General features: G+C 44.6%; 2 protein-coding genes across 7 annotated transcripts; one reads left to right on the top strand and one right to left on the bottom strand.

The window, feature by feature from the left end:
- Window positions 1-4,615: 4,615 nt before the first annotated feature.
- kiaa0895l lies at window positions 4,616-10,402 on the top strand. Of its 5 annotated transcripts, none has more exons than XM_078086007.1 (8): window positions 4,789-4,992; window positions 5,697-5,920; window positions 5,963-6,428; window positions 6,801-6,944; window positions 7,066-7,198; window positions 7,321-7,626; window positions 7,814-7,911; window positions 8,955-10,402. In XM_078086007.1, exons 2-8 carry the CDS (start codon window positions 5,739-5,741, stop codon window positions 9,114-9,116), a joined length of 1,491 nt encoding a protein of 496 aa, XP_077942133.1. In that variant the 5' UTR covers window positions 4,789-4,992; window positions 5,697-5,738; the 3' UTR covers window positions 9,117-10,402. The 5 variants fall into 5 exon arrangements, with proteins under 5 accessions (XP_077942129.1, XP_077942133.1, XP_040026032.2 ...); XM_078086005.1 differs by having other exon boundaries at window positions 4,816-5,393; XM_078086003.1 differs by having other exon boundaries at window positions 4,616-5,393; window positions 5,697-6,428.
- On the bottom strand, window positions 10,342-25,237 carry csnk2a2a (casein kinase 2, alpha prime polypeptide a). 2 transcript variants are annotated; one of them, XM_040170100.2, is made up of 13 exons: window positions 24,893-25,237; window positions 23,197-23,576; window positions 22,367-22,478; window positions 14,813-14,914; window positions 14,552-14,602; window positions 14,351-14,410; window positions 14,014-14,097; window positions 13,708-13,818; window positions 13,514-13,615; window positions 13,297-13,397; window positions 13,035-13,183; window positions 12,632-12,719; window positions 10,342-11,439 (listed from the first exon to the last, which is right to left on the bottom strand). In XM_040170100.2, exons 2-12 carry the CDS (start codon window positions 23,301-23,303, stop codon window positions 12,646-12,648), a joined length of 1,053 nt encoding a protein of 350 aa, XP_040026034.1. In that variant the 5' UTR covers window positions 23,304-23,576; window positions 24,893-25,237; the 3' UTR covers window positions 10,342-11,439; window positions 12,632-12,645. The 2 variants fall into 2 exon arrangements, with proteins under 2 accessions (XP_040026034.1, XP_040026033.1); XM_040170099.2 differs by lacking the exon at window positions 10,342-11,439 and adding an exon at window positions 11,920-12,380 and having other exon boundaries at window positions 24,893-25,201.
- Between the last annotated feature and the right edge of the window lie 639 nt (window positions 25,238-25,876).

Below are 25,876 nucleotides of genomic sequence, written 5' to 3' on the forward strand. Positions count from 1 at the left end.
GAGGGGAACGGCTAGCCTGCCTCTCTTCTAACACCTTACTTTCAATAACTGGAAAATCCAGATGTATCTAGATGTGATGAAACGCGAGACGTGAAGCTCGGCCGCCGAGGAAAACGCTGCCGTGCTTGGTGATTGGTTGAAAATCGGACACTTTTTGTTGCCGCCCTGGAGAAAGACAGAAACCAGTTCTCCACATTGAGATTGGTTCGAATCGTCTCCTGTTACGAACCCCGGGGTTACCTCCCTACTGCGGTTTGAACCTACTGGTTCTGCTGGTCTGCCTCCATTCCATTGGCTGACAATTCCATCAAGAGGCGCAATTCAGAATTTGGCTGAAGAGCGGCTGAGATCAGACACAACTACATCTCATTTCTCTGCCGGATGAGATGTTGCCGGCTCCTTGCTTCATGTTTGCGGGTACTTTTCTTTCTGTGTGCCATACAAATATATATATATATTTGACAACACACTGACATTTTCTTATTTTATATCTATGCATTCCCTGTTATGACACAGGCCGTCATATACAGCGCAGTATTCACAGCGCTTCACTTTTTCCACATTTTGTTATGTTACGGCCTTATTCCCAAATGGATTAAATTCATTATTTTCCTCAACATTCTACACACAACAACCCATAATGACAAAGTGAAAACTTAAAACATAACATGTACATACGTATACGACATACGTCACAGCCTTTGCTCAATACTTTGTTGAAGCACCTTTGGCAGCAACTACAGCCTCAAGTCTTCTTGGGTGTGATTCCACAAGCGTGGTGCACCTGTTTCTGGGCGGTTTCTCACATTCTTCTTTGCAGAACCTCTCAAGTTCCATCAGGTTGGATGGGGAGCGTCGGTGCACGGCCATTTTCAGATCTCTCCAGAGATGTTCCATCAGGCTCAAGTCAGGGCTCTGGCTGGGCCACTCGAGGACATTCACAGAGTCCCGAAGCAGCTCTTTTGTTACCTTGGCTGTGTGTTTCGGGTCGTTGGCAGATGAAGCGTCGCCCCAGTCTGAGGTCCAGAGCGCCTTGGAGCATGTTTTCATCGAGGATGTCTCTGTACATTGCTGCATTCATCTTTCCCTCAATCCTGACTCGTCTCCCAGTTCCTCCCGCTGAAGAACATCCCCACAGCACGATGTTGCCACCACCATGCTTCACTGTAGGGACGGTGTTGACCAGGTGATGAGCAGTGCCTGGTTTCCTCCAGACATGACGCTTGGCAAAGTATTGGAACATGTGACTGACAGGTGTTTCTTGTTGCCCAGGTGTTGCCTTTAAGGTCGACTGTCCAAACATTAAATAGCTCTGCGTGACCAGTCTACGTTTTCACCCTCGGTTCAAACCTGCATTTCCTGTTAAAGAGGATAACCCAACATGAAGACCAGAGATCTGTCTGTGGGAGAAAGGCAAGTCATTGTCAAGCTGAGAAAAGAAGGAAAGTCGATCAGAGTCATTGGACAAACATTGGGAATAGCAAGCACAACTATTTGGAATGTCCTGAAAAAGAAAGAAACTACTGGTGTTCTGAGTAACATGTCGAACAGGTCGGCCAAGGAAAACAACAGTAGCTGATGACAGAAGTATCGAGAGAGCTGTGAAGAAAACATCAGTAAGTGACATCACAGTGACCTCCACAGGGCAGGAGTGAAGGTATCACAATCCACTGTTCAAAGACTCAGAGAGCAGAAATAAAGCGGCCACACCACAAGAAACCACTCATCAGCAGTCAGAATCGGAAGGCCAGATTGGAATTTGCAAAGAAGTACAGAGATGAGCCGCAAAAGTTCTGGAAGACAAGCTCATGGACTGATGAGACCAAGATGAATCTCTACCAAAGTGATGGAAAGGCCAAAGTGTGGAGAAAGAAAGGAACTGCTTATGATCCGAAGCACACAAGCTCATCTGTGAAGCATGGTGGAGGAAACGTCACGGCTGCTTCTGGAACAGGCTCATTGATACTTACTGATGATGTAACTGATGATGGCAGCAGCAGAATGAATTCAGAAGTGTACAGAAACATTTTGTCTGCCAATTCACGGAGAAATGCATTGAAACTAATCGGGAGAAAGTTGATCATGCAACAGGACAACGACCTAAAGCACACTGCCAACAAAACAAAGGACTTCATCAGGGGGGAAAAGTGGAAGGTTTTAGACTGGCCAAGTCAATCAACTGACCTTAACCCAATAGAGCATGCATTTCACCGCCTTAAGAGGAGACTAAAGGGAGGAACACCCCGAAACAAACGAGAACTAAGAGAAGCTGCGCTGGAACAGCACCACAAACTTGAAAAATGGGTGGGTTCAAACAAAGGGTGGTTTGTCGTGCGTTGTTTGACACATCTAGATGTGAATAGCAGGAAATAAAAGCTGAAATTCTGAACCCTTGTCTCATGCTCATCTTTTGATCTTAAACCCAAATGTCTTCAGTGAACAACAGAAATAAAGGAATTTTCCTTACCGTTCCAATACTTTCGGAGGGGACTGTAATCAATATGGCTATGGGGATTGTCTACGATAAGAGGTCTATTCTGTTATGAAGTGCATTCATATTTTTTATCAAGTGGTCCCTCATTCACTACACAACATGTCTGATGGGATCGAAGGCTTAAAAAAAGGAACAAACCATAAAAAAAAGAGTGGGAAGTTTATATATTTTATAGTTTAAAGTTGAGATCAGGATGATGCATTTTTGCAACTGATCTCAATTTGTATATTAACTATATTTAGCATGACTTTTAAATATTGTATTGTATATTTAAAAATATATTCATATATACATACACACATACAAACATATATATTATACTGACATCTTATTATTTTATATCTGTGCATTCCCTGTTATGACACACCAATAATTTTCCAGATAACCCTTTTAGTTTAAAAAAATGTGTCAGTTTTAGTGTGCAAATGCATTTTCGAGCAGAGGCCTAAAAAACACCAACAGGTTATTAGTTGTGGGAAAGCTTGTGTAGAAAATTCCTTTCTGCTGACAATATTCTGGAAAATACTAATGAAGACGAGTATTAACAATCAAGAGTAAAACCCCAAATGAGTAGAGGCCTTAGTGTGTTCATCAGAGCCTTGTCTTTGGTTGCCATGTTCGACAAACTGAAGTCGTAATGAACCGGCAGGTACGAAAGGGAAGTGGCACATCGGCCATGAGTCCACGTGAACTCAGGTCAGCTCACAAAGAGTCAAAGTGCCCACAGGAGTGTTTATTACACGGCCTTTTAATAACATCCTGAGAAGCCTGTGCACTTATTTAGTTTGCAAATATGAGGGGTCACACCTTGCTCACACAAGTGAAAGCAGCAACACCAGAAAATGCTCTTTAAGAATGAACGTGTTACCGTTTGTGATCTTATTGAAGTAAAAAAAAGACATTTGTTTTTTGCCAATTGTAAATAAATAATCAGGGAAATTAATTAGATACTTGATCTAAAAAGGTTTTTAATTGTAGGAATTTACAATTAGATAGAGAAAAAACAAGGGAGGCCCTCATATATGTCCGTTGGAATAATCTACTTGAGCCTGTGCACAGTCTCAGACATGTTAAGAACTAAACAGAAAAGAGAATTTTTACACATTTTGCACCATCTCAACTCACAAAAAGTATCATTTTTTATTATTCCCTTTTTTTCTTTTTAACATGCGTTTCTATGTTTCTTTGTATTCTTAAAACAACAGAAAAATGTTTTTGTCATCAAATGTAGTGCAATGAAGTATTTATGGAGCCGCCGGTAAACATTTTACCGTAAACAACAGCAAACGCAAATGAGAATGCGTTTCCAACACACACACACACACACACACACACACACACACACACACACACACACACACACACACACACACACACACACACACACACACATTAAACGTGTATACAATTTGTAAGATAAATCTAAAATGTAAGATTTGAAGCCTTCTGTAAAATATGAAGGAAAACCAGGTAACATGAGGTTTTAAATAAACACATCTGAAAACCTTTCATGGATCATACCTTGAGGAAAAAGAATCAGGTTCTTTTGGCCGATCTTTTTTTTACAAGCCAAGGTGTGGCTTGTTGTTGCAGGTGTGCTTGATGACCTTTCACAGGTGGGGGGGCGTATATGTGTCAACGCAGATCAGGCGTGCTGGCGCTCCATTGTCTGCTTGGGGCTCTTTGCTGAAGGGGAAATGTTTAACTGACATCCATATACGGTTTGTAGAATTGCTTCACCAGAAACCTGTTTAGCTTGTGTGTGACGCCACTCCCAACAAAACAACAAAAGCAGCACCGGCTCAGGTCTGTTGTGTCCTTTAACACAAGTAGGTAAAAAGTGGGAAAGAGGCACTGAAAAGAAAATAACTTTTGGTGATTTCCGCAGCGGGTTTGATCATGTTTAGATGAAGTGTGACGCGTTTTGCCACTGAAGACGTCACGCTTGGTTTTGTTAAAGGCCTGTAGGGCCGACAGGAACAGGAACAGTCACACATAATCAATATCACTACGGGTATTGTCTACGATAAAAGGTCTTAAGCTTAAAAAAAAGAACAAACCATAAAAAAAGAGTGGGAAGTTTATATATTTAATAGTTTAAAGTTGATCTCAATTTATATATTAACTATCTAGTATGACTTTTAAATATTGTATTGTATTTATAAAACCTATATTTGTAAATCTATATATAAATTGAGAGATCTAGACAATGCGCATAAAAGGGCATCGCGGGCTCCCGTCCTTTCACTTCCGGGTTCTGCGTCACGACGCAAGGGGAGCGTCACGCCCGGCGTGCCGCGTCATAACTTCCAACACAACCCGCCGCTTCCTGGCCGGCGCAGGCACGCGCCTCAGGACTGAACCGTTACCCGGACCTCCTCATCACCATCACCGCCACTCCCCGGTTCCTCCGACCGCTCCGCGAGGAACCGCCGCCGCCGGGATGAGTGAATGAAAGGACCGTGATCGAGGAAGAGGTCCCGGGGCTCTGGTGCTCGGTGAGTTAACGGGCTCCCGGATGAAGAACTGGGTCTTTTTTTTGTGTCTCCTCGGACGATTCTGAAGCGACCCGGGAGAAGGTTGGGGCTTTTTTTTTTTTTAATTTCGCGTACAGTGAGCAGCGATACTTTACGGAGTGCTCGGTCAGTTTCAGTGTTAAACGGTGTTAAACGGTGTTAAACGTTGCTGACCCGCTGGCATCGATCGTCTCAACTGTAATCTAATTAAAGCTGCGATGACGTCACCTCCACGTTCCTCCAGCAAGCGCAGCCACAAGTCTGAGGTGGTCCTGCGTAGAACTTTAGTCCTGGTTCATTCTATTTGAGTGGGGAAACCAAGGAATTGTGTCCAGTGAGCCTCTCTGTGGATTCACCACAGACACAGTACAACAAATACACATGTAAGTACTGAAGTACTTGTATCTGAGAGCCGGAGGCTTGATCCTCATTGTGGAACTAGATTTATTAAAAAAACAACTCAAAAGTCAGACTTAAAAAAACAACAAAACGGAGATATTTGCACTTTTGAGTATTTTTTTCCAAGTAAAGTACTTTTCATTAGTACTAAACGGCAGAAGTAAATATTGCACTTTTGTCTTCAGTTACTTTTCTTTTGACTGCTCTTCCTCCGGCCAGGAAACGAAGATTAACGTCTCTCATTGACAAGAACTAATCAGCGTGTCCTTAAACCCGTTCGTCCACAGCGCCAGGGTCGGGGGGGGGGGGGCTGAGGCGCCGCCGTGGTGATGGTGTTGGACTCGGGTGAAGTCATCATGGATCAGCTCGAGGTTGAACGTGTCGGGGGCAGCAGGGACCCGCCGGATCCAGATGTGCGGGCGTCCAAGAGGGGCGACGGTGCCTCGAAGGAGAAGGTGCCCCACAACGGACTTCCGGCCCAGACGCGCGGCGGCCAGGCGGCACAGAGGAGGCCGTCGTTGTCGTCCTCCCGGAGAGGCGGAGACACGCCGAGGCCGCCGCTGCGTCGCCCGCTCAGCCTGGAGATAACGCCCCAGCGCCTGCGATGGTCTCCTGAGCAGTTGGCCAACGGGCGCGTGATGCAGCCGCCCTGGCGGAGCGGCTCGGCCGCCCCGTCGGCCCCGGCCCGCGGCCCGAGCAGCCTCGCCGCCGGCGGCTGGATGCGCCGGAGCGAGAGCACCCGCTCCGTTAACTGCTCCCCGGCGCTCCCGGTCGGCGGGGGCCGGATGAGGCCCGCCACCTCGCTGCCGCACATAGCGAGGAGGGAGGTCGGCCGGACGCCGGCTCCGCCCTCCAGGCCGTGTCTGCTGGTCGCCCTCAGGCCTTTGAACCTGGAGCAGGAGAAGCAGACTTTCTTCCAGTCCAACTACGAGTACGAGCCTCAGTTTGAGTACTCGCAGCCAGAGCCCAGGAGCGTGTTGGAGAAGTACCAAGAGGGTTCAGGCCTCTTCCTGCAACAGGTACAGTACCGCTACGGGTCACCGGGCAGTTCGTCAGGGGTTAAAGCAGCATTCTCTCCACTGACCAGCAGGGGGCGACGTCTCTGAGCAGTCACCGTGTAGCGGCGCCCTACAGCATCCCCTGATTTATGGTCTGTTTGACTCTACATGGACCTAAAGAACTAAATTGAAACTACAGATTGAGACCAAAACCTCATGTTTACTGAGGGAATAAATAGAGCGAGAAGTGTCTCATAGACCTCTACGGGACCAGAGGAGTCGCCTCCTGGTGGTCAGCAGGGAGAATGCAGAACCGGAGGTCGGCCCCCGGTATTTCCTCCTCCTTCTGTTCGGTCCAACAACGGCCTCGATGAGTTTTCTGTCTCCCTGCAGGCGGTGGGAATCATGGAGTGCGTCCTGAAGAAGTTCGGCTCCTATGAGAACTTCGAGGAGGTGACTGGCGGCAGCGTCCTCCCCAAGAGTCAAGTCTGGGCCGCCGTGCGCAAATACCTGCAGAAGGAAGGCTGCGTGGGAGAGGTGAGCGGGAGGCGACCCTCTCTACCTCACCGATAACCTTTAAACAAGCTCTGGTTTTAGCGGAAAAAGACCCCGAGCTTGGACCTTCTCGGGGTGACCGCGGCGTTGTGTGCGTCCACAGGTGGTTGTGCGGCTGTCGGACGAGCTGCTGTCCCAGGCGGTGATGGTGGTGGAGAGCTGCCGTCCCACGCTGACCATCAACCTGGCCGGAGCGCGGCAGCACTGGCTGGAGGGGATGCTGCGACACGAGATCGGTAGGCTCGGCCGGTCCGGGCGTTATAAACCGGTTGTGCTTTTTGCTGTGACGAAACGCGCCCGCTTCGCCGCGTGGCCGACTTAACCATCAGATTAAAGAAGGGAAATGACGTCTCCTCAGGGACGCATTACCTCCGAGGGGTGAACAACAACCTGCAGCCGTGGGCCACCGCCGAGGGCAGGAAGCGCTTCGGCCTCAAACCCGCCAACCCCACGGAGGAGGGCCTGGCCAGCCTGCACAGCGTGCTGCTACGGAGACAGCCCTACCTGTGGCGCGCGGCGCTGCTGTACTACACGGTGTACCACGCCACCAGCATGAGCTTCAGCCGGCTCTTCGGCCACATCGCTCGCTTCGTCCAGGACCCGGACGTCCGCTGGGAGTACTGCCTGAGGGCCAAGCGGGGGCAGACGGACACCTCGCGGCCAGGTAACCGCGCGCACGCACACAAGCGCCATCACATCCGTCCGCAGACCATCAAGTCACCGTGACTACATCCACTCAGTCTGTGGTGTTTGAGCAGCTCGACGGTTTTTGAGGGATTTCAGTGAGTAAATATACATGATACACTGTTGTACTGAAGGGATTTTGTGTTTTACACTTATTTCTGTGCCAGGTTGCTTCAGTAAAGACCAGGTTTATCTGGACGGGATCCTCCGAATCCTCCGACACCGAAGGAACATCGACTTCAAGATGTTGACGTCTTTAGGGAAGGTCCGTGTCGATTCCTTTAGTACCAATAAAACAAGACTAGGAAGTATTCACGCAAATATACTGTAAGGAGATAAATAAAATAAAACATCTTTTTTAAGTTCTCTATTTAATCACTTTAACTGTTGGTGGACAAATGATTGAAAAATCTTATTATTTGTCACCATCTCAAAGAAACATAGAAAACTGAAGTAATTGTAATAATGACGCAAAGTAATAAAAAAGGAATAGCTGATAAAACTGGAACAGAACTTTAACATGAAGTTGAAGACCATTTACGCCAATGGCATTAAAGGTATTAAGAACAAAATGCCGCAGGTAAAAAGGCAGTGCGATAAGCTGCAGCGTGGCCCTCTGCAGGGCATTCTGGGTAAAGACAAGAAAGAGGCACTTGGCGCGTTTCCACCGAGCGGTACGGTTCGGATTTTTGGTACCATTCTCAACTTTTGGCAGTGGAGACACAAATAAAAGGGTACCGACCCGCTCAGTGGAAACGCGCCATAAGTGACCAAATGGACGCGTTTCTCATAAGCCGCAGTGATGTAAAAGTTAGAGGGGAAATACTTTCATTTGAGTTCATTATTCTTTTTTTTACATGATTTCAAATTTTATTCAAGAATGAGTTAAATTTCTGACAAACCTCCTGTGTATCAAATGATTTGATACGGATATCTTGAATTGTGACTTATTTAAAATAATTTCTCTGGATAAACATTTGTGGATTTTGTTGCGGTGAAAATTTTGGGTTTAAGCCCAGTTGGAAACCAGATGTCGTAGGAAACGCCGTGTCCCTCCCTTGATGTGACACCGGCCATCATTCGCTAACAGACAGAAGGAAAAGCAACACCAGCTCCGGCTGTGATAACAGACTTCAGGTTACAGGTTTTCTGAGAAACTCACAATGTGCAGATCAAAAATTCTCCAACAGTTATAACCAATATAGTGAAGTAGAAAGTTAAACATTTTACCTCCAGAGATGAGAGAAGTAAAACAGTTTAAAGTACTTGTTGCTGTAAGTCTGGCGTTGAACTCTTCTCCTCGTTCAGGTGTCTTTTGAAGACGTGGAGATGTTGCGTCCTCTGGTGGTCCTCCCGCGGACCAGAATCCCCCACTTCATGCGAGATCAGGGGCGCTACCTGCAGCACCTGGATCACATCGTCACCACCAACGACCTGGACGACTCGGCGCTGCAACACCTGCTGCCCTGACCCCTGACCCCCCTCCTCCCCCAGGAGGTACACGCGGTGCATCTAATGTCACAACCAGTATTATCAACGCTTCGTTTGAGCATTTTTATTTTATTTTTGTACTCAAACAAAAAGGGACGCACACACTTACACCTGTAGTTACATTTTGTCTTTTGTCCAATGCATGTCCCCCCCCCCCATCTTTGCTACTACTATGAAGTTACCTCAATACTGCAACTACGATGTAACCAACATTAAATATGTAAACTCGTACATAATCACTGCATCCGCCGCCTGTACAGGACACGCTAACGTACGGATTTAATTGTGCTTCATTTATGCAAATATTTGTGTTTTTTTTTACTTTGGAAGAACAAACTGAATGTCTCTGGTATTCGTTTTATACTTTTTATCTTGTTTAATGCCTTACGTTGTTTGCATTGTTTTAAAAGGACACACACTAAATCAAGTGCCAGTGGAGTCAAACGTTTTTAAAATGAGTGTTATTACGAAGACGATAATGAGCTGCTTGTTATCGACTTATTAGTGTCCTTGGTGCTCTTTGCGGATCGATGCGCTACTGTGACGTGACCCCCCTCCGGTAGAGGACATGATTTCTTGCAGAAAGCCAGATGAGAAGCTCAACAGCCACTCGGTATGTAGCATTAAATTAGGAGTTAAATCGGCTTCATATTTACGCATCGGGCTCTAAATTAATACAACTAAAACCACAAGAATAAGGAAATAGTTATGACGTTAGCATATCCGGCTAGTAGCTGAGCTTGACTCACATTGTCTGACACTAGAAAGACTAGTGAAGGGAAAACCTTCATGAGGCTGAAAATCTTCTCCTTACTTTCTGCAACAAAGCCAATAAGCGCATTTCCCAAAATATCAAGCTGCTTTTAACGTGAAGATTATCTGCAATAGTGCCATTTATTTTTCGTCCCCGGGGACACTGACTGATGGCGTTTGGGGGAATTTGTGGGCGTGTCTTTCTATGGGCGTGTCCGCAGGCTTCTTTTTGCTATGGTTGACCCTTGACCCTGTTTTATGAGCGAGACGGCTCAGTCCGGGTTTTGACTTACAAAAAAATAGGGGGGAGAGAAGAGTGACAATTGTAAATTATACTTCTCTAAAAATGCTGAATTAGATTAGAAATTGATTGTACCTTGTTTACAATTTAAGCCATTCAAAAAAATGAAAAACAAAGGCGCTCATCTGTCACGCACGAATGTTGCACAAGTTTTTGTGTTCTGGAAATAAACTTGAAGTTCCAGTTTATTTATTAAAAAGTACACACTCAACCGGCTGTCTGGTTTCTTTTGGTGAAGTGGGATGATGGGAGAAGAAAAAAAACGAGGAAACGTACCAAAGATGAATGTAACGTTAGCTTAATCTCTTACGCGGCTACTGCAGCTAACGTTAACGAACAAAAGGCCGGTTGAAGAGGAAGTCAGTAATTCAAAATACTCAATGTCACGTGTGGCTGTTTTGACTCATTCGTACCATATTTTAATGGTTAACCATATATATTTATCTACATTGTAGATTAATATTGAAGACAAGGACAAACAAGTATCTGGTAAACATTTGAAGTTGGTATTTTAGATTCTTCACGAGGTAGTCAACTGGAAGGGTTTCATTTAACTGTGCCTCTTCAAGAGTTGATTTCCTGCCCTCTCAATGTGTTTGAGACCATCAGTCGGGTTGGTGTAGAGTTCTATGCGGTGAATAAACCTCTTCCACTGCAGTTGTAATCTGGATTACAGCAAGAACCACTCAACTAAGTAAAGGACAACACTCCATTACTTGAGAGCGAGGTCAGTCATCCAGACGACTACAAAAACGTTGACTGCATCCTCAAGTAGTGGAGAAAACCAATGCTGTGATGAAAAGTGTCTCATGAGGACGCGCCAGGACAGGAAGACCTAGACTGCTGCCGAGGAGAAGTTCATTAGTTACCAACCTCAGATCAGATCCCACAGAAATGCTTTAAGTAGCAGACACATCCCCGGTTTCAGAATCAGGCCTGTGGGGTCGACCCGCTGCAAGGGAGGGACAATAAACCACTCGCAGAGTCTTTGAGAGACGCAGAAAAGGGATTGTGGATGTGTGGTTCCCGCCCTGAAGGATCAGGGACAGACCTCCAGGCTCTGCAAGGGCTCTTTGACCAAGAAGGAGCGTGACGGAGTCCCGGGTCACATGACCAGGCCTCCACCTAAACACCCGGCTGAGTTGGACCGCAGAGGGAAGCAGCCAACAAGCGCTCAGCACCTCTGGAGCTCCTTCAAGCCCGCTGGAGAACCATCCGGGGTCACTACCTCATGAGGGTGGTGCAAATCTGTCAAAGCAAAAGGTCTGAAATATAAAAGGTTTTCTGAGCCTTTTTTAGTTTACCACATAATTCCACATCTGTTCCTTGTCTTCAATATTAATCTACATGTAGAACACAAGGAAAAACATTGAATGAGAAGGTGTCCAAACTTTAACAGGTACTGTGATTTTTTTAAAATTTGTTTAATTTATATATATATATATATATAAACAAATTTTAAAAAAATCACAGTACCTGTTAAAGTTTGGACACCTTAACAGGTACTGTGATTTTTTTTAAATTTGTTTAATCTATATATATATATATTATATATTATATATGCGCCTGATTTGTAGAGAATAGGAATAAGTACCAAATTTCTCACATGTAGTTGAAAGCATTCCGTGCTTGAGTAAATATACTTGCTTATAATCCACTACTGCTTCACATTTAAAATCAGAAAAAAAAAAAGTCTTCTGACTCAATCAAAAGTCCAACACGCTCTTCTTTAAATAAAAATGGTTTATTCTCTTTCAATATAGCTTTTGTTCTCTCCGCAGCAGAAAAGAGCCTCCATGCCACTCAGTGCTAAAACTGGATCTCAGGTCACCACAGCATCGTAATGACGGACGAACGTCTTTACAGCACAACACTGGCTTGATACTGAACCAACAGTCACTTTGCTCATTTTAAAAACGGGTTCGGGAGGAGGGGAGGAGGGGGGGAGGGGGTGTAGGGGGCAGTGGGGGGGAGGAGGGTTCAGATCGGATTTATCGTTGACTCGGACCCAAAGAGCTCAGATCCCCCTCACCACCCCCCCCACCCCCAGGGCTTTGTTGGGAAAAGTTTAATCCGTGCTTGTTTGTGTATTCTGCAAAATTGACATCTTGCATCCAGTATGGCTGTTGTTGTGGAGGCAGAGGTTTCGGCCACGAAAAGGTCACAAGTTGAGGTAACAAAGATTTTTCCTGATTGGAAGAGAGGAGAAAACAGACCAATCAGAGGCCAGTAAACTAATGGTACGCTTACCGTTTAGGAGAAACGTTGTGCTGCATATGCAGCACGTATAATATAATCCATATAATCAAAATCCCCACAAAACATCAACACAATTGAAATAATCACCTTGATAGTTTACATTAAAAGCTTGCGAGTGGAGGATTTATTGCATGGCTGTTATATATATATATATATATATACACATATATGTGTGTGTTACCTGCTCTCTGGTTATCATGTCGCATTGGAGCTGCTTATGGCCTTTGTGCCGTCTGTGTTGGCGTTCGCCTGTTCCTTCACCACGGGATCTGAGAGACACACACGGAACCGGGTGAATCGTACACACGCGTGTCTTTGTCCCTGATACATCAGGTGTGTGTGTAACTGTTAGACGACGTACCAAAGGCGGTTTATAAGATTTGTCTCACTTCACAGTATTAAGCTAAATCAAATCTCATTTAAATGGTATTACTAAAAGGAAGATTCCCTAAACATTATAGAAGGTCGGTAGCTGAAAGTAGGTCAAAAATGTCCATTTTAATTGCAGACTTTCTCGCGGATCACTGGTCGGAGAAGCGATGGTTAGAAGGCGGTTAGCCGTAGTTAGCGGACGCTGCGCTCACAGAAGTACGGGTGCTGCATGGCCTCGGCCGCCGTCAGCCTCTGCTGGTGGTCGTAGCGGAGCAGCTTGTCCAGAAGGTCCAGAGCCTCCGGACTCACCAGGTGCTGGTTCTCTGACTGGATGAACTGCTCCCAGCGCTTCCTCGTCTGCCTGGGTGACAAAAAAAACAAACCACCATGAGTAGAATATTCCCACCGATGTTCAGGAATCACACTCAGTGACAAACAGGTGAAGCAGACCGGAGGTAGTTCAATGACACTCACTGTCCCAGCAGGTCTTTGAAGCGAGTGTCCAGTTCTATGTGGTATTTGTGCAGGTAACCGAAGAGCTCGTCTGTGCCCAGAACCTTAGCGATGCGGACCAGCTGGAAAACAACATTTACCACTGAGTCACCGTGGAGACACTTCCCTACGATCACAGGGGTCAATACGTCCCGTCCAGAGTTAAAAAGGCGCGGCGGTCGTCATCACGCAGGCGTACCTGGTCGTAGTTGTCCTGGCCGTGAAAAAACGGCTCCTTCAGAAAGATCATGCTGGCCAACATGCAGCCTAGACTCCACATGTCCAAACTATAGTCATACATCTGCAGACGGGGAAAGAAGAGAATACCAAAGCATCAGCAGCAGCGTCGCTGTGCGTCTGGTCCCCACAGGGAACATGTGTGCGAGCGGCTACCTGATAGTCCACTAGCAGCTCAGGGCCTTTGAAATAGCGGGAGGCCACCCGGACGTTGTATTCCTGAGCGGGATGGTAGAACTCTGCCAAACCCCAATCTATGAGACGCAGCTGAGACGGAGAGCAGACAGACATGTGAGCTCTCTCCCTGTGGGCGTGAAGTCTGCTCCACAGCAGCCGTCACAGAGGGACATTATTTTACTGCTATTTGACTACAGATCCTGTTATTTATTTAAAAAAATCCATCTCTACATAATTACACTAGAAAACAAAACAATCGCGATGATTTATTTGAGGGGCCGATACCTTTCTCATCTGGTGGTCAATCATCACGTTGTGGGGCTTCACGTCGCGGTGCATGATGCCCATACTGTGGCAGTAGTCCAGAGCCTGAAAACACACATTAGTATTTTACAATTAAACAAAAGGATGGAAACTACATATTGTTAACTTTATTATTCACATGTTCGGAAAATAAATAAAATGGGAACAATCCGATAATCATCACATCTTTAATTTATTATTTTTTTAAACAAAGTCCAAAATGGACACAACATTTTTATTTTATTTTATTTCATTTCTTTAAATCAGGTGGTGAACATCCCGATGGGTAAAGTAATCAGTGCAGGAGGCTTCTCTTCACCTTGAGCAGCTCATACATGTAGTAACGGATGTCGTAGTCGGTCAGCTTCTGGTAAAGCTCCTGTGGAACAACATGAAAACCAGTTCAGAGGAGAAACGCCAGCGGCTCAACTGGCATCGGCACGTGTGCATTAAACCGCAGGGCTCGTATGTGCGCCATTAATAATGGAAATAAATAAAGTTTGATGTCGGCCAAAAGTACCTTAAAATCTGTGTTATTGATGCACTCAAAGACGAGCGCTGGTGTCCTCGACTGCAAAGAGAGAACATGAGGCTTAACTAAGGAGCAGCAGGAAGGTGAAGATCATTATAACACACACACACACACACACACACACACACACACACACACACACACACACACACACACACACACACACACACACACACACACACACACACACACACACACACACACACACACACACACACACACACACACACACACACACACAACACTCACCACCGGGTCTTTCACCGTGTCCACCAGGCGGATGATGTTGGTCCCCCCGCGCAGGTTTTCAAGAATTTTGATTTCGCGTTTGATCTTCTTCTTCTTGACGGGCTGCAAAATGTAAAACAGAAAGCTTAAAACAAAACAATGGGAAGCTCGTATATTTATTTAAATAAATTAATTTAAAATTTAATTTAAACAAATAAATACAGGAGCTATAGATTTCCTGAATTATTCAAATAATAAAATATTACACCAGCAACTTAAAAGAAAACCTTCAAAATGACCTTTGTTTAAACAAAATGTTACTTTTTTAATGCTCAAAACTTCATCAGTTATTTAACGTAGATAATATAGAAACATTGAATACGCAAAAACTGAACCCAAAAAAAAAATCAGTGTTGAATCAGATTGAATTTATTTGAGCTCATAAACAAGCGAGTTTATTGCTTGTTTCTAAAATGAACCTTTGATTTAGTGACAAGATCAAATGACTTCAGACTTTAGCTCAAATACGGTCAACATTTAATTCAAATGTTAATATCCAGTTGTTATTTTATAATATTTCCCATCTTCACGTTGCACGTTTGGATATTCGACCAGCAGATGTCGCATTAGAAGCAGGAACGTCGTCCAGACAAAAGACTTCAGACTCACTGTAAGTAACTCTGCAGATCTTCTGGTAAAAGGGAATTGTACCTTTATTTTGAAAGGGTAAAAAGAGGATGTTTCTGCGTTTTGAATGTGAGCTTAACGGAACTTGTTACTGACAAATGTGAATTTTATTCAAAACTATTCGTTTAATGGACCCGTAACAATAATGGCAAAAAGCTCTTACGGTGGTGTTTTTACGCTGACGTTCAAGGATGGTATTGCATGGAAAGGAAGAAAATAAAGCAGTAATTTCACCAGCAGTAAGTGCCATGTCTCTTTATATGCGGGATCCGTTATAGTAAGAGCTTTACCTCGCCAGCTAACCTGCTGCATCAACGGACTATAACGGACTTTAAGGACATTTTTCACGGATATAAAAGAACGCTCGTACGGAAGAATGGACAAGGGCAGCGGTGAAAAGAAGACGGCGACGTGGTAGGAAAGAGCAAGAAGAGGAGTAAGGCTAGCAAAATGGAGGGAAACGAGACTACTCGGCGCAGCAAGGATAAAGAGCAACAGATCGAAATCCTTCAAAAGGTAATTCAGGAATACAAGGAAATGATAGAAAAGGAAACCGAACAAGGTGCTGTTAGACAAGAACTAAAAGAGTCTTTGCTTAACAAAAAGGAAATGCTTGCTGAACTGTTGAACGATGACGATGAAAATGCTACAGATTTAGCTAACGTTAGACGTTCGGAACGCGCGCGAGCCCCCACGGAAAAGATGCTAGCTTATCGTAAACAAGAGCAGAGCAAACGTGCTAAAAGACTTGATAGCCTTTATGAACAGTGGAAAGCCCAAGCTCGACAAACACGGCAAGAACTAAAATCTGAACTAACAGAAAGTCGATTGGCATGTCTCGCAGACAATCTGGAAATAAGGAAAATCGAAATCATGAAAGTGTATGAAGAATTGAGAGGGTGCGGCCCGCCCGACACTGAGCTAAGGCGCAAAGTTGATGCTTGTGCTGCAGTAACAGGTGACATTATTAAAATCCTGAACGAGAGGCTAACTGGCGTAAATGGAGAATATGATGCAGAATATGAAGGACAGCGCTTGCACGAGCTACTCGAGCCTGACTATGCCCGGTCCATTTACGGCTCCTCTGCCTCAGCGCTAACTGGCAGTCATCGCTCCACACGTTCAAGTGTAGCAGCCAAGCGAGCAGAAGCAGCGGCGGAGTTAGCTGCTAAGGAGGCTGAATATAAAATGCTAATGGAGGAAGAGAGTCAACGGGAAAAGATCCGAGTTTTAGAGGAAGAGCACAGGAGGGAATTAGAAAAACACAAAGCAGAATTAGAACGGTTACAAGCTGAAAAAGACTTAAAGGCTGCCCAAGCCAGACTTGAAGTATATGACAGAGAAGTGAAAGAGGAATCTGATGCTCAGTCCTTTCAGTCATTTCAGAACCCTATTCGGAACATTCTGCCTGTCGCAATAAATTGTCCTCCTCCTACAATTGTCACTCCTTCTGCTCCCATTGATGTATCCGGCCTAGCACAAGCTGTTCAGGACAGCATCGCTATTAACAGACTTCCAATGCCAGAGCCCCCAGTGTTTAATGGCAATCCCATTGACTTTGTTGAGTGGAAGGCTTCTTTTATTTCACTTATAGATAGAATGAACATTCCCACTACCGACAAGCTGCACTACCTAAGGAGATATGTAGGTGGCTCAGCTCACAAATGCCTAGAAGGGACATTCTATCGTAGTGACAATGAAGCTTACAGCGACGCTTGGAAAAAGCTCAATCAGAGGTACGGCCAGCCATTTATCATTCAAAAGGCTTTTAGAGAAAAGTTATCCAACTGGTCAAAAATACAGTCAAAGGATGCTGAAGGATTGAGAGACTTCTCAGATTTCTTAAATGCCTGTCTGCAGGCCATGCCCCATGTAAAAGGTTTAAACATCCTAAACGATTGTGAGGAAAATCAGAAGTTGGTGCGGAAACTGCCAGAGTGGCTAGCCTCACGATGGAACCGGCAAGTAACATTGCGTCTCACGGAGGGAAAGGATTTCCCTAGCTTCAAGGACTTTGCCAAGTTTATGTCTGTGGAGGCCGAAACCGCCTGCAATCCAGTCACCTCTTTCCTCGCTCTCCATCCACCTGATGGTTCTGGTCAAGAAAAGTGGAGCACAAGGGTAAGCAAAAGAAACAAAGCCAGCACCTTTAACACACAAATTGTGGTTGAAAACAGTAAGCAGACCACAACAAAGGAAAAGGTCAAGGCCCCTTGTATGCTTTGTAAGGATATCAGTCATCAGCTTTGCAAATGTCCAGACTTCATGCAAAGAAAACTGGAATACAGAAGGGCATATGTCAAAGATAACAGACTGTGTTATGGATGTCTAAAACACGGTCACAGCGCGAAGGAATGCCGACATCGGCACACATGTGACTCATGCAGAGGACGGCATCCTACATGTCTCCACGATGATGGCTACGGAAAAGTTGAAATCAAAGAATGGACAAATAGGGAAATGTCAGCGCAACACAGGGAAACGGAACCAACGTCTGCCGTTTCTCTCAATGTCACCAGTCAAGGTCAGTCAGAAAACACCTCAATGATAGTGCCAGTGTGGGTGTCAAGCGACAATAATCCATCCAGAGAAAAACTTGTGTATGCCCTGCTGGATACACAAAGTGACACAACATTCATTGAAAATGATGTAAGTAATGAACTTCAGCTGACTACTTTCCCTGTTAAACTGAAACTCACTACGATGATGGGTGAAAATATGGTCCTTAAAAGTGAACGGACATCTGGTCTGCGTGTGAGAGGTTTCAATTCTACTGTGCACATCAAACTGCCTCCTGCATACACCAAGGACTGCATTCCTGTAAACAGACAACACATACCAACGCACGAAACGGCAAAAGGATGGCAGCATCTCCAAGCAATTGCAGATCAAATGCCGCCTCTTCTTAACTGTGAAGTGGGGTTACTCATAGGATACAATTGTCCAGGAGCTCTCATACCCAGGCGTGTCATAACAGGAAAGGATAACGAACCCTTTGCTATTCTCACAGACTTAGGGTGGAGTATTGTCGGCTGTTCAGCAACTCACTCTGATGCACAATTGTCAAACGGTCACTGTCACAGAGTAACTGTGAAGGAGCTGCCCGCAGTGACTCCATTGGATGCAATAAGAATGCTCGAGACTGATTTCAGAGACACTCAAGGAGATGACAAAACAGTCAGTCAAGAAGATTTGATTTTTCTTGACAAATTAAAGGAAAGCATAAAAACAAACAAGCAGGGACATTACGAAATGCCCCTCCCTTTCAGAGAGAGGCCCTTCCTTCCTGATAACAAGCAACTTGCTGCTGTAAGATTAAGCCACCTGAAAAGGAAGTTCATTTTAAATGAAAGCTACAAGAATGACTACATGAACTACATGAAGGACATCATTGAGAGAGGTGATGTCGAGGAGGTATGCGATGTGGGCACTTATGGAGAAAAATGGTACATACCTCACCATGGTGTTTATCACCCCAAAAAACCCGAAAAGCTGAGAGTGGTTTTTGACTGTTCTGCAAAGTACAAGGGAAGTAGCCTCAATGAACATCTTCTCCCTGGCCCAGATATGATAAACAGTCTGACAGGTGTTCTCATTCGCTTCCGACAGCATCGCATTGCTCTGATGTGTGACATAGAAAAGATGTTTCATCAGTTCCATGTCTCAGAAAATGACCGTGATTATCTACGCTTCTTATGGTGGAAAAACAGAGACCTAAGCACACCTCCCCAGGAATTCAGGATGAAGGTCCATCTTTTTGGAGCTGTATCTTCACCGGGGTGTGCAAATTATGGATTGAAGCAGCTCGCCAAAGAACACAATCACACACACCCATTAGGGTCACAGTTCATTGCCAGAGACTTTTATGTGGACGACGGCATCATTAGTGTAGAGTCTGCTGAAAAAGCCATTCAAATAGCAAAGGAGGCACGCGAAATGTGTGCAAATAGAGGTTTACGCCTTCACAAATTTGTGTCCAACAACATTGCCGTTTTGCAAAGCATCCCCGCAACAGAACACGCCATGGACATCAAAACAAAAGATCTCAGATTCAATGATCCAGCTTTAGAGAGAGCATTGGGGATATATTGGAACATCGAGAGCGATTGTTTCACTTTCAAAGTCTCTCCAAAGAACCAGCCCGCAACACGTCGTGGCATCCTGTCATCTGTCGCCTCCATATACGACCCGCTGGGCTTCGTAGCTCCCTTCCTCCTCAAGGGAAAGAAAATTCTCCAAGAAATGTGTCATCAAGGAACAGGATGGGATGATCCAATTCCAGAGCGGTTGAAGCCACGGTGGGAGAAATGGGAAGATGATCTTGTTAAGATGGAAGGAATACAGGTAGCTCGCTGCTATCAGCCTCCTGGCTTTGGAAAGGTGATGAAAACTGAATTACATCACTTTTCAGATGCCAGCACCACGGGCTACGGCCAATGCACATACCTGAGACTGAAGAATGAAAGAGGAGACATTCACTGTGTTCTTCTAATGGGAAAAGCGCGAGTCTCGCCGCTAAAGGTCGCAACTATTCCAAGGTTAGAACTTGCCGCAGCAGTTGTCTCAGTCACAGTGAGCAATATGCTCAAAGAAGAATTAGGCTACTGTAATGTAGAAGAGTTCTTTTGGACAGACTCAAAGGTTGTATTAGGCTACATTAATAATGATGCTCGCCGTTTCCACACCTTTGTAGCAAATCGAGTGCAGAAAATCCGTCGTGGCTCAGACCCGAAGCAATGGTTCTATGTACCAACTGATGAAAACCCAGCAGACTATGCATCAAGAGGGAAAACAGTAGATGAGTTGCTCTCTTCTGATTGGTTCACCGGCCCTAGCTTTCTGTGGAAAGGAGAAATAGAAGTGCCAACAGAGGTGCTTTTGGAGCTACCTGTTGGTGACCCAGAAGTTAAAAGGGCTCAGACATTCCAGACAAAGACCTCAGAGCAAGTTGATCTTGTAGGAAGATTAAAGAAGTTTTCATGCTGGTCTCGGGCCGTCGGGGCAGTGGCGCGTCTCTTGCGGCGTGCTAGAAAGGTCAAATCGTGTGACCTTTCAACAGTCAGCGAAAGACAAAGTGCAGAACGACTTATCATCAAGGACATACAAAGCCAAGCGTACGGAGAAGAGATTAAACTATTAAAAAAGAGACATCAGCTTCCAAGACACAGCAAGCTGTATCACCTCGATGCTTTCCTGGATGCAGAGGGTGTGCTCAAGGTGGGAGGTAGGCTCAGTCGCTCACCTTTTCCTAACTCTTTTAAACATCCAACAGTCATTCCTCCAGGACATCACATGACTAATCTGATCATCGCCCACCATCATGAAACAGTAAAACATCAGGGCAAAGGCTTCACCATGAATGAAATTAGGTCCAATGGCTATTGGATCTGTGGACTCAGCAGAGCAGTCGCAACACACATCCGCCACTGTGTGACATGTCGAAGGTTGAGAAGACCAGCTGAAAGCCAAAGGATGAGTGACCTGCCTGTTGAAAGAACAGAACCCACCCCACCCTTCACTTATTGTGGGATGGACTGTTTCGGCCCCTTTTGGACAAAACAAGGGAGAAAACAAGAAAAAAGGTATGGATTGCTCCTTACCTGCTTCTGCTCTAGAGCCATTCATATTGAAATGTTGGAGGACTTGTCCACAGACACATTCATTAATGGATTGAGATGCTTTATTGCTTTAAGAGGTGCTGTACGACAAATTCAATGTGATCAAGGCACCAACTTCATGGGTGCAAAAAATGAGCTGAGTGCTACATTAAAGGAGTTGGACACGAATAGATTGAACGTATTCCTCACAGAAAAGCAGTGTGACTTTGTAATGAATGCACCTCATGCCAGCCATGCAGGTGGTGTGTGGGAAAGGCAAATCAGAACTGTCAGAAGTGTTCTTAATGCCACTCTGTTACTTGCCTCTGGTAGGCTAAATGATGCATCATTGCGCACCTTCTTTTATGAAACCATGGCTATAGTGAACAGTCGTCCGCTCACAGCTGATACCTTGGACAGCCACAACAGTTTGGAGCCACTCACTCCTAACCACTTGATCACGATGAAATCCACCACAGCCTTGCCTCCACCTGGCAAGTTTGAAAGAGAGGATCTCTATGGACGAAAGAGATGGCGTCAGGTGCAGTACCTGACAGAGCAGTTTTGGAGTAGATGGAAAAGGGAATATCTACACAATATCACAACAAGACAATGCTGGCATAGCACTAAAAGGAACCTGCAGGTTGGTGACATTGTACTGGATGCTGAGGACACTTTACCACGAAGCAAATGGAAACTCGGGACAGTCTCAGACGTCATTAAAGGCAAAGATGGACTTGTGAGACGGGCCAAAATCTTGTTTGGAGAGAAGGAGCTGAATCACAAAGGAGAGCGCACCAACAGGCCTGTTTTGGAGCGCCCTGTCCAGAAATTAGTTCTATTGTTAGAGGCTGTTTAAGCACTATTGCAGTTAAGAAATGCTATATTGTTTTCTGTGTAGTTTTAGCCCATACCTTTGAAAGGTTATTCTGTAATTTGAAATTGAGTGTTTTAAGGTTTCTATTTTGTAAAAACACTAATTTGGTGGGAGTGTAAGTAACTCTGCAGATCTTCTGGTAAAAGGGAATTGTACCTTTATTTTGAAAGGGTAAAAAGAGGATGTTTCTGCGTTTTGAATGTGAGCTTAACGGAACTTGTTACTGACAAATGTGAATTTTATTCAAAACTATTCGTTTAATGGACCCGTAACAATAATGGCAAAAAGCTCTTACGGTGGTGTTTTTACGCTGACGTTCAAGGATGGTATTGCATGGAAAGGAAGAAAATAAAGCAGTAATTTCACCAGCAGTAAGTGCCATGTCTCTTTATATGCGGGATCCGTTATACTCACCTTGAGGATTTTCACCACCACCTTCTCATTGTTGGTCACGTTTATGGCCTCGAATACTTCGCTGTACTTCCCTCGACCCAACTTACGCACCAGCTGATAGTTGTCTTGATTGCTGAAACAGAGCGGGAACATTTTGCAGGATTTATAAGAATACGGCTGAAACAATTAGCCAATGAATCAATTCGTCATTTAACACGCATTGAAGTTTTAGCAACAAGGGTCTGGAGGACGAGACCGTGAGCTCTTTATTATAGTCTACATTATGAATCATTTATTCATTAAATTAACCAAAAGATCAGTACAAAAAGAATGAATCTTACAGCCCCCAACAAATTACCTTTGGCCAACTTTAATCTCTACACAAAATAAGTACTCATAACAACGATTTCCTTATTGAAGGCGTTTAAAAAGTTGACCTTTTCTGTAGCTTTCGGTGTTTAGCTGGTCACACTTTTACTGCATTTTAAAATATGATGCTTGATGTTCTCAGTAAAAAAAACAACTATAAAAGCAAAATCCTGATTTAGTCAACTTTAGTTAAAGTCTAGATTTAAATCATATATTATACATATGTCACTATTCCATTAACAGATTTGAGGGGCATTGATGTTTGGACACACGGAGGTGATGGAGGTTGATGGAGGTTGAGGATCCCGATGGTTCACGTTGAGTATGAGGCAAATACAAAGAAGCGCTCTACAGGAACATTTTGTTTAGTTTGCCATGCGTTTGTTGTGTGCGTCCCTTTTCATGCTCGATGACAACAAGTGACCCGACACACGTTCCCTGCAGAGGGGAAATTAGAACGAAACCAGCACATGCAGCTGTACCTCCAGTTTGGCACGTGTGCGTCGTAGTCCCAGTACTCTCTGTTCTTCTGTGTGTTGACATCGGTGTACACCCGAGCCTTGCTGCTGGCCGGCGTGGATCCGGGCATCGCTAGCTCTGCGGCTCCGCGTCGGGGACAGTCGCCTCCCTCTGACGGCTTCTGGGCTCGATACTGGAAGGCGGCGCAGCTGCTCTCCAGGACGCGCGGCTCTAAGGAGATCCCCGCGCGGTGCTTCGCATCGGCTTCGGCTGCTCGCGCCCTCTGGTGAAAGGCGTCAGGCCGGTCCGACGCCGCGGTGGTGCAGACTGACAGAGCTACGAGGACCGAGTGCGTGAAGCCCCTGAGCAGGATGTTGGGCAGGATGGGATGAAGAGGCGCCAGCTGGGGGAGAGAGGAAGAGGAGGCTGAGGAACAACGTGCAGGTAAACCACGAGTCTGAGGAGGTCTGATGTTTGAGCCAAAGCAAAAACTTATTATTATTTATCTTCCGCAGGTCTGCAACTAATCACCACCTCCATGATTATTTTCTACATTAATCTCTTAGCTTAAAGAATGTTAAAAAAAAGACAATCAGTCCAAAACCCTAAAATATTCAATTTGAAAACCCTCAAACCATCTGGTATACGAAGCCGGAATTTATCACTGTATTCTGACTTGTTAACACTGGACTAAATACAGAAATAAATCATACACGGGTCCATTAGTGAAAGGAGACCAGAGTACAACGTGGACACGTTTAAAGCTCTTTTCACTGCATCTGGACCAGATGTAGAAGGCATTCGCTGTAAGGTCACCAGGACCAGACGGTTACAAACAGCTCGTTTGTCGGTTTGTCAACTTGATCCTCGGTGAAACACATGAACTGGGGATTAAACCAGAGATGCTTTAGTGTTCTTCTAACCAGATCACAGTTAACCAGGCAACATGTAAATAAATACAAATTAACCCTGGAATAGATCAACACGGAGACAGTTTGAAACAGAGTTACAGGTTTGTTATATTTTAAATATCTGTGAAAATAGAAAATAAATTATTTTACAGCAATTTTTCTAAAATGCACCACATTAGACAAAGCCTAGTTTTAAAGACACTGTATTGCGACTGCTGCAAATTCACTGGATTACCGTGTATTATTTTATTTTAAATCAAGTCACAGGTTATGCATACTTTGAATATCTTAAAATGCAGAAATATGAGATCTCACTGCCCTTTTCTCTACAGCGAGCAGGCCTCGTTAAACCCGTCAGACTAACACACCGACGCTCGTGTGATATTTTAAAACATTTACCCAAAGCTGGTTATCACAAACCACGAATATCTGGTTACCCGCGGAGCCCGTCACGACGCGGGCCCACCCGGGGGCCTCCCCTCTGCGCCCGGCCACACAGCTACGAGCTGCACGGAGGATGAGCTACTGGTTAGCATTAGACGAGCCGGTTACCACCAAGTCACCTTAACGTGAGAACCGATCTGCGAGGACGGCAGCTAACGCTAACTAGCTTAGCGGTGACCTAGCTAACCTAGCAAAACAGAAAATCGCAAATATGCTAATCTCCATTGTGGCAACGCAGACTAACACGAATCACGCGCAGGTGCATTTCTTAAACGTGTAACATTCAGACACGACAAGTTGTGTGCTGGCGTCGCGGTTTGTGAAGGTGTGAAATTAATAAAACGGCTAAAGTTAGCCGGCTAACCTCGTCGTAGAAATATCCGAGCTCGGAGGAAGTCCGCCCGACATGAACGTTAGCTCGTTAGCAGCTCGTTAGCAACGCGTCGCTCCCCGCGAATCTGACGTAGCACCTCCAGATTTCAAGTGATCGATAACGGGCGGATATATGAGCAGGATCGGCGATGTATTGGTTCGGTCGGATGGGTGGTGGAGGTACATCTAGCGGCGGTTCGTTAGCAGGACCGGGATGCTCTTCCCTTTTGCGGTAAACATCACCCGGATGTGAACCAACGGGCTCGGTGACCCGAAATATATATATATATATAACGTTAGGCACAACCTATTGTTATTAAATAAGGTGGCTTCAGGCAAATTAATTTATATATTCGATTACATGTAGACGTAAGAAAGTAGGACAGTTATCGTAAATATAGATATAAATATAATTATACAATATATGTCGTTTTTTCATCGTAACTCACCCGTTTTTAAAATGTTGATTAAATTTGCCAAAAAATCTGCTACGAGGTGTACGTCTATACAAATAAATAATTACAATGTGCTATCCTTGTCATGACCTTTTTTAAGGCCATTTATTTTTAATAATTTATCATTAATGCACTTGTGTTTATTCATGTTTTAATATATATATATATATATATATATATATATATATATATATATATATATATATATATATATATATTTTTTTTTTATTTCTCAGACAGAAGGATTTATTTATACTTGTGTTCAACCTGCCTCGTTTTTGGTAAGTTTGTAAGTTTGAAATTGCGTCGGTGTCAAAAGTAGGAATATCTATTAGGCAGAATGGCAATTTTCAAAAAACAAACAGTATTATAATAATATCACTTGTGTCTCGATCACGGTTTATAAATTAAAAAGAAGAATTTTAGAGGTCACATACAGACACAAAATTGGACTCTGGTAAACTACAGCATGTATTTTTTACAGTTGTCATTTAAAAGATAAAACGATCAATCAATAAAAT

The sequence above is a fragment of the Gasterosteus aculeatus genome, chromosome 12 (genome assembly GCF_964276395.1).
Source record: "Gasterosteus aculeatus chromosome 12, fGasAcu3.hap1.1, whole genome shotgun sequence".
In the NCBI taxonomy this organism is placed as follows: Eukaryota; Metazoa; Chordata; class Actinopteri; order Perciformes; family Gasterosteidae; genus Gasterosteus; species Gasterosteus aculeatus.

Excerpts from the sequence above, each read along its gene's own strand:
- kiaa0895l (XM_078086003.1), top strand. The coding sequence starts at position 5,739 with ATGGTGTTGGACTCGGGTGAAGTCATCATGGATCAGCTCGAGGTTGAA. Across the intron at positions 6,429-6,800 it reads CAGGCCTCTTCCTGCAACAG|GCGGTGGGAATCATGGAGTG; the intron begins GTACAGTACCGC and ends GTCTCCCTGCAG. Across the intron at positions 7,912-8,954 it reads TGTTGACGTCTTTAGGGAAG|GTGTCTTTTGAAGACGTGGA; the intron begins GTCCGTGTCGAT and ends CTCCTCGTTCAG.
- csnk2a2a (XM_040170100.2), bottom strand. The coding sequence starts at position 23,303 with ATGCCCGGATCCACGCCGGCCAGCAGCAAGGCTCGGGTGTACACCGAT. Across the intron at positions 14,915-22,366 it reads TGGTGGTGAAAATCCTCAAG|CCCGTCAAGAAGAAGAAGAT; the intron begins GTGAGTATAACG and ends TACATTTTGCAG. Across the intron at positions 13,819-14,013 it reads TTGACCACCAGATGAGAAAG|CTGCGTCTCATAGATTGGGG; the intron begins GTATCGGCCCCT and ends TCTCCGTCTCAG.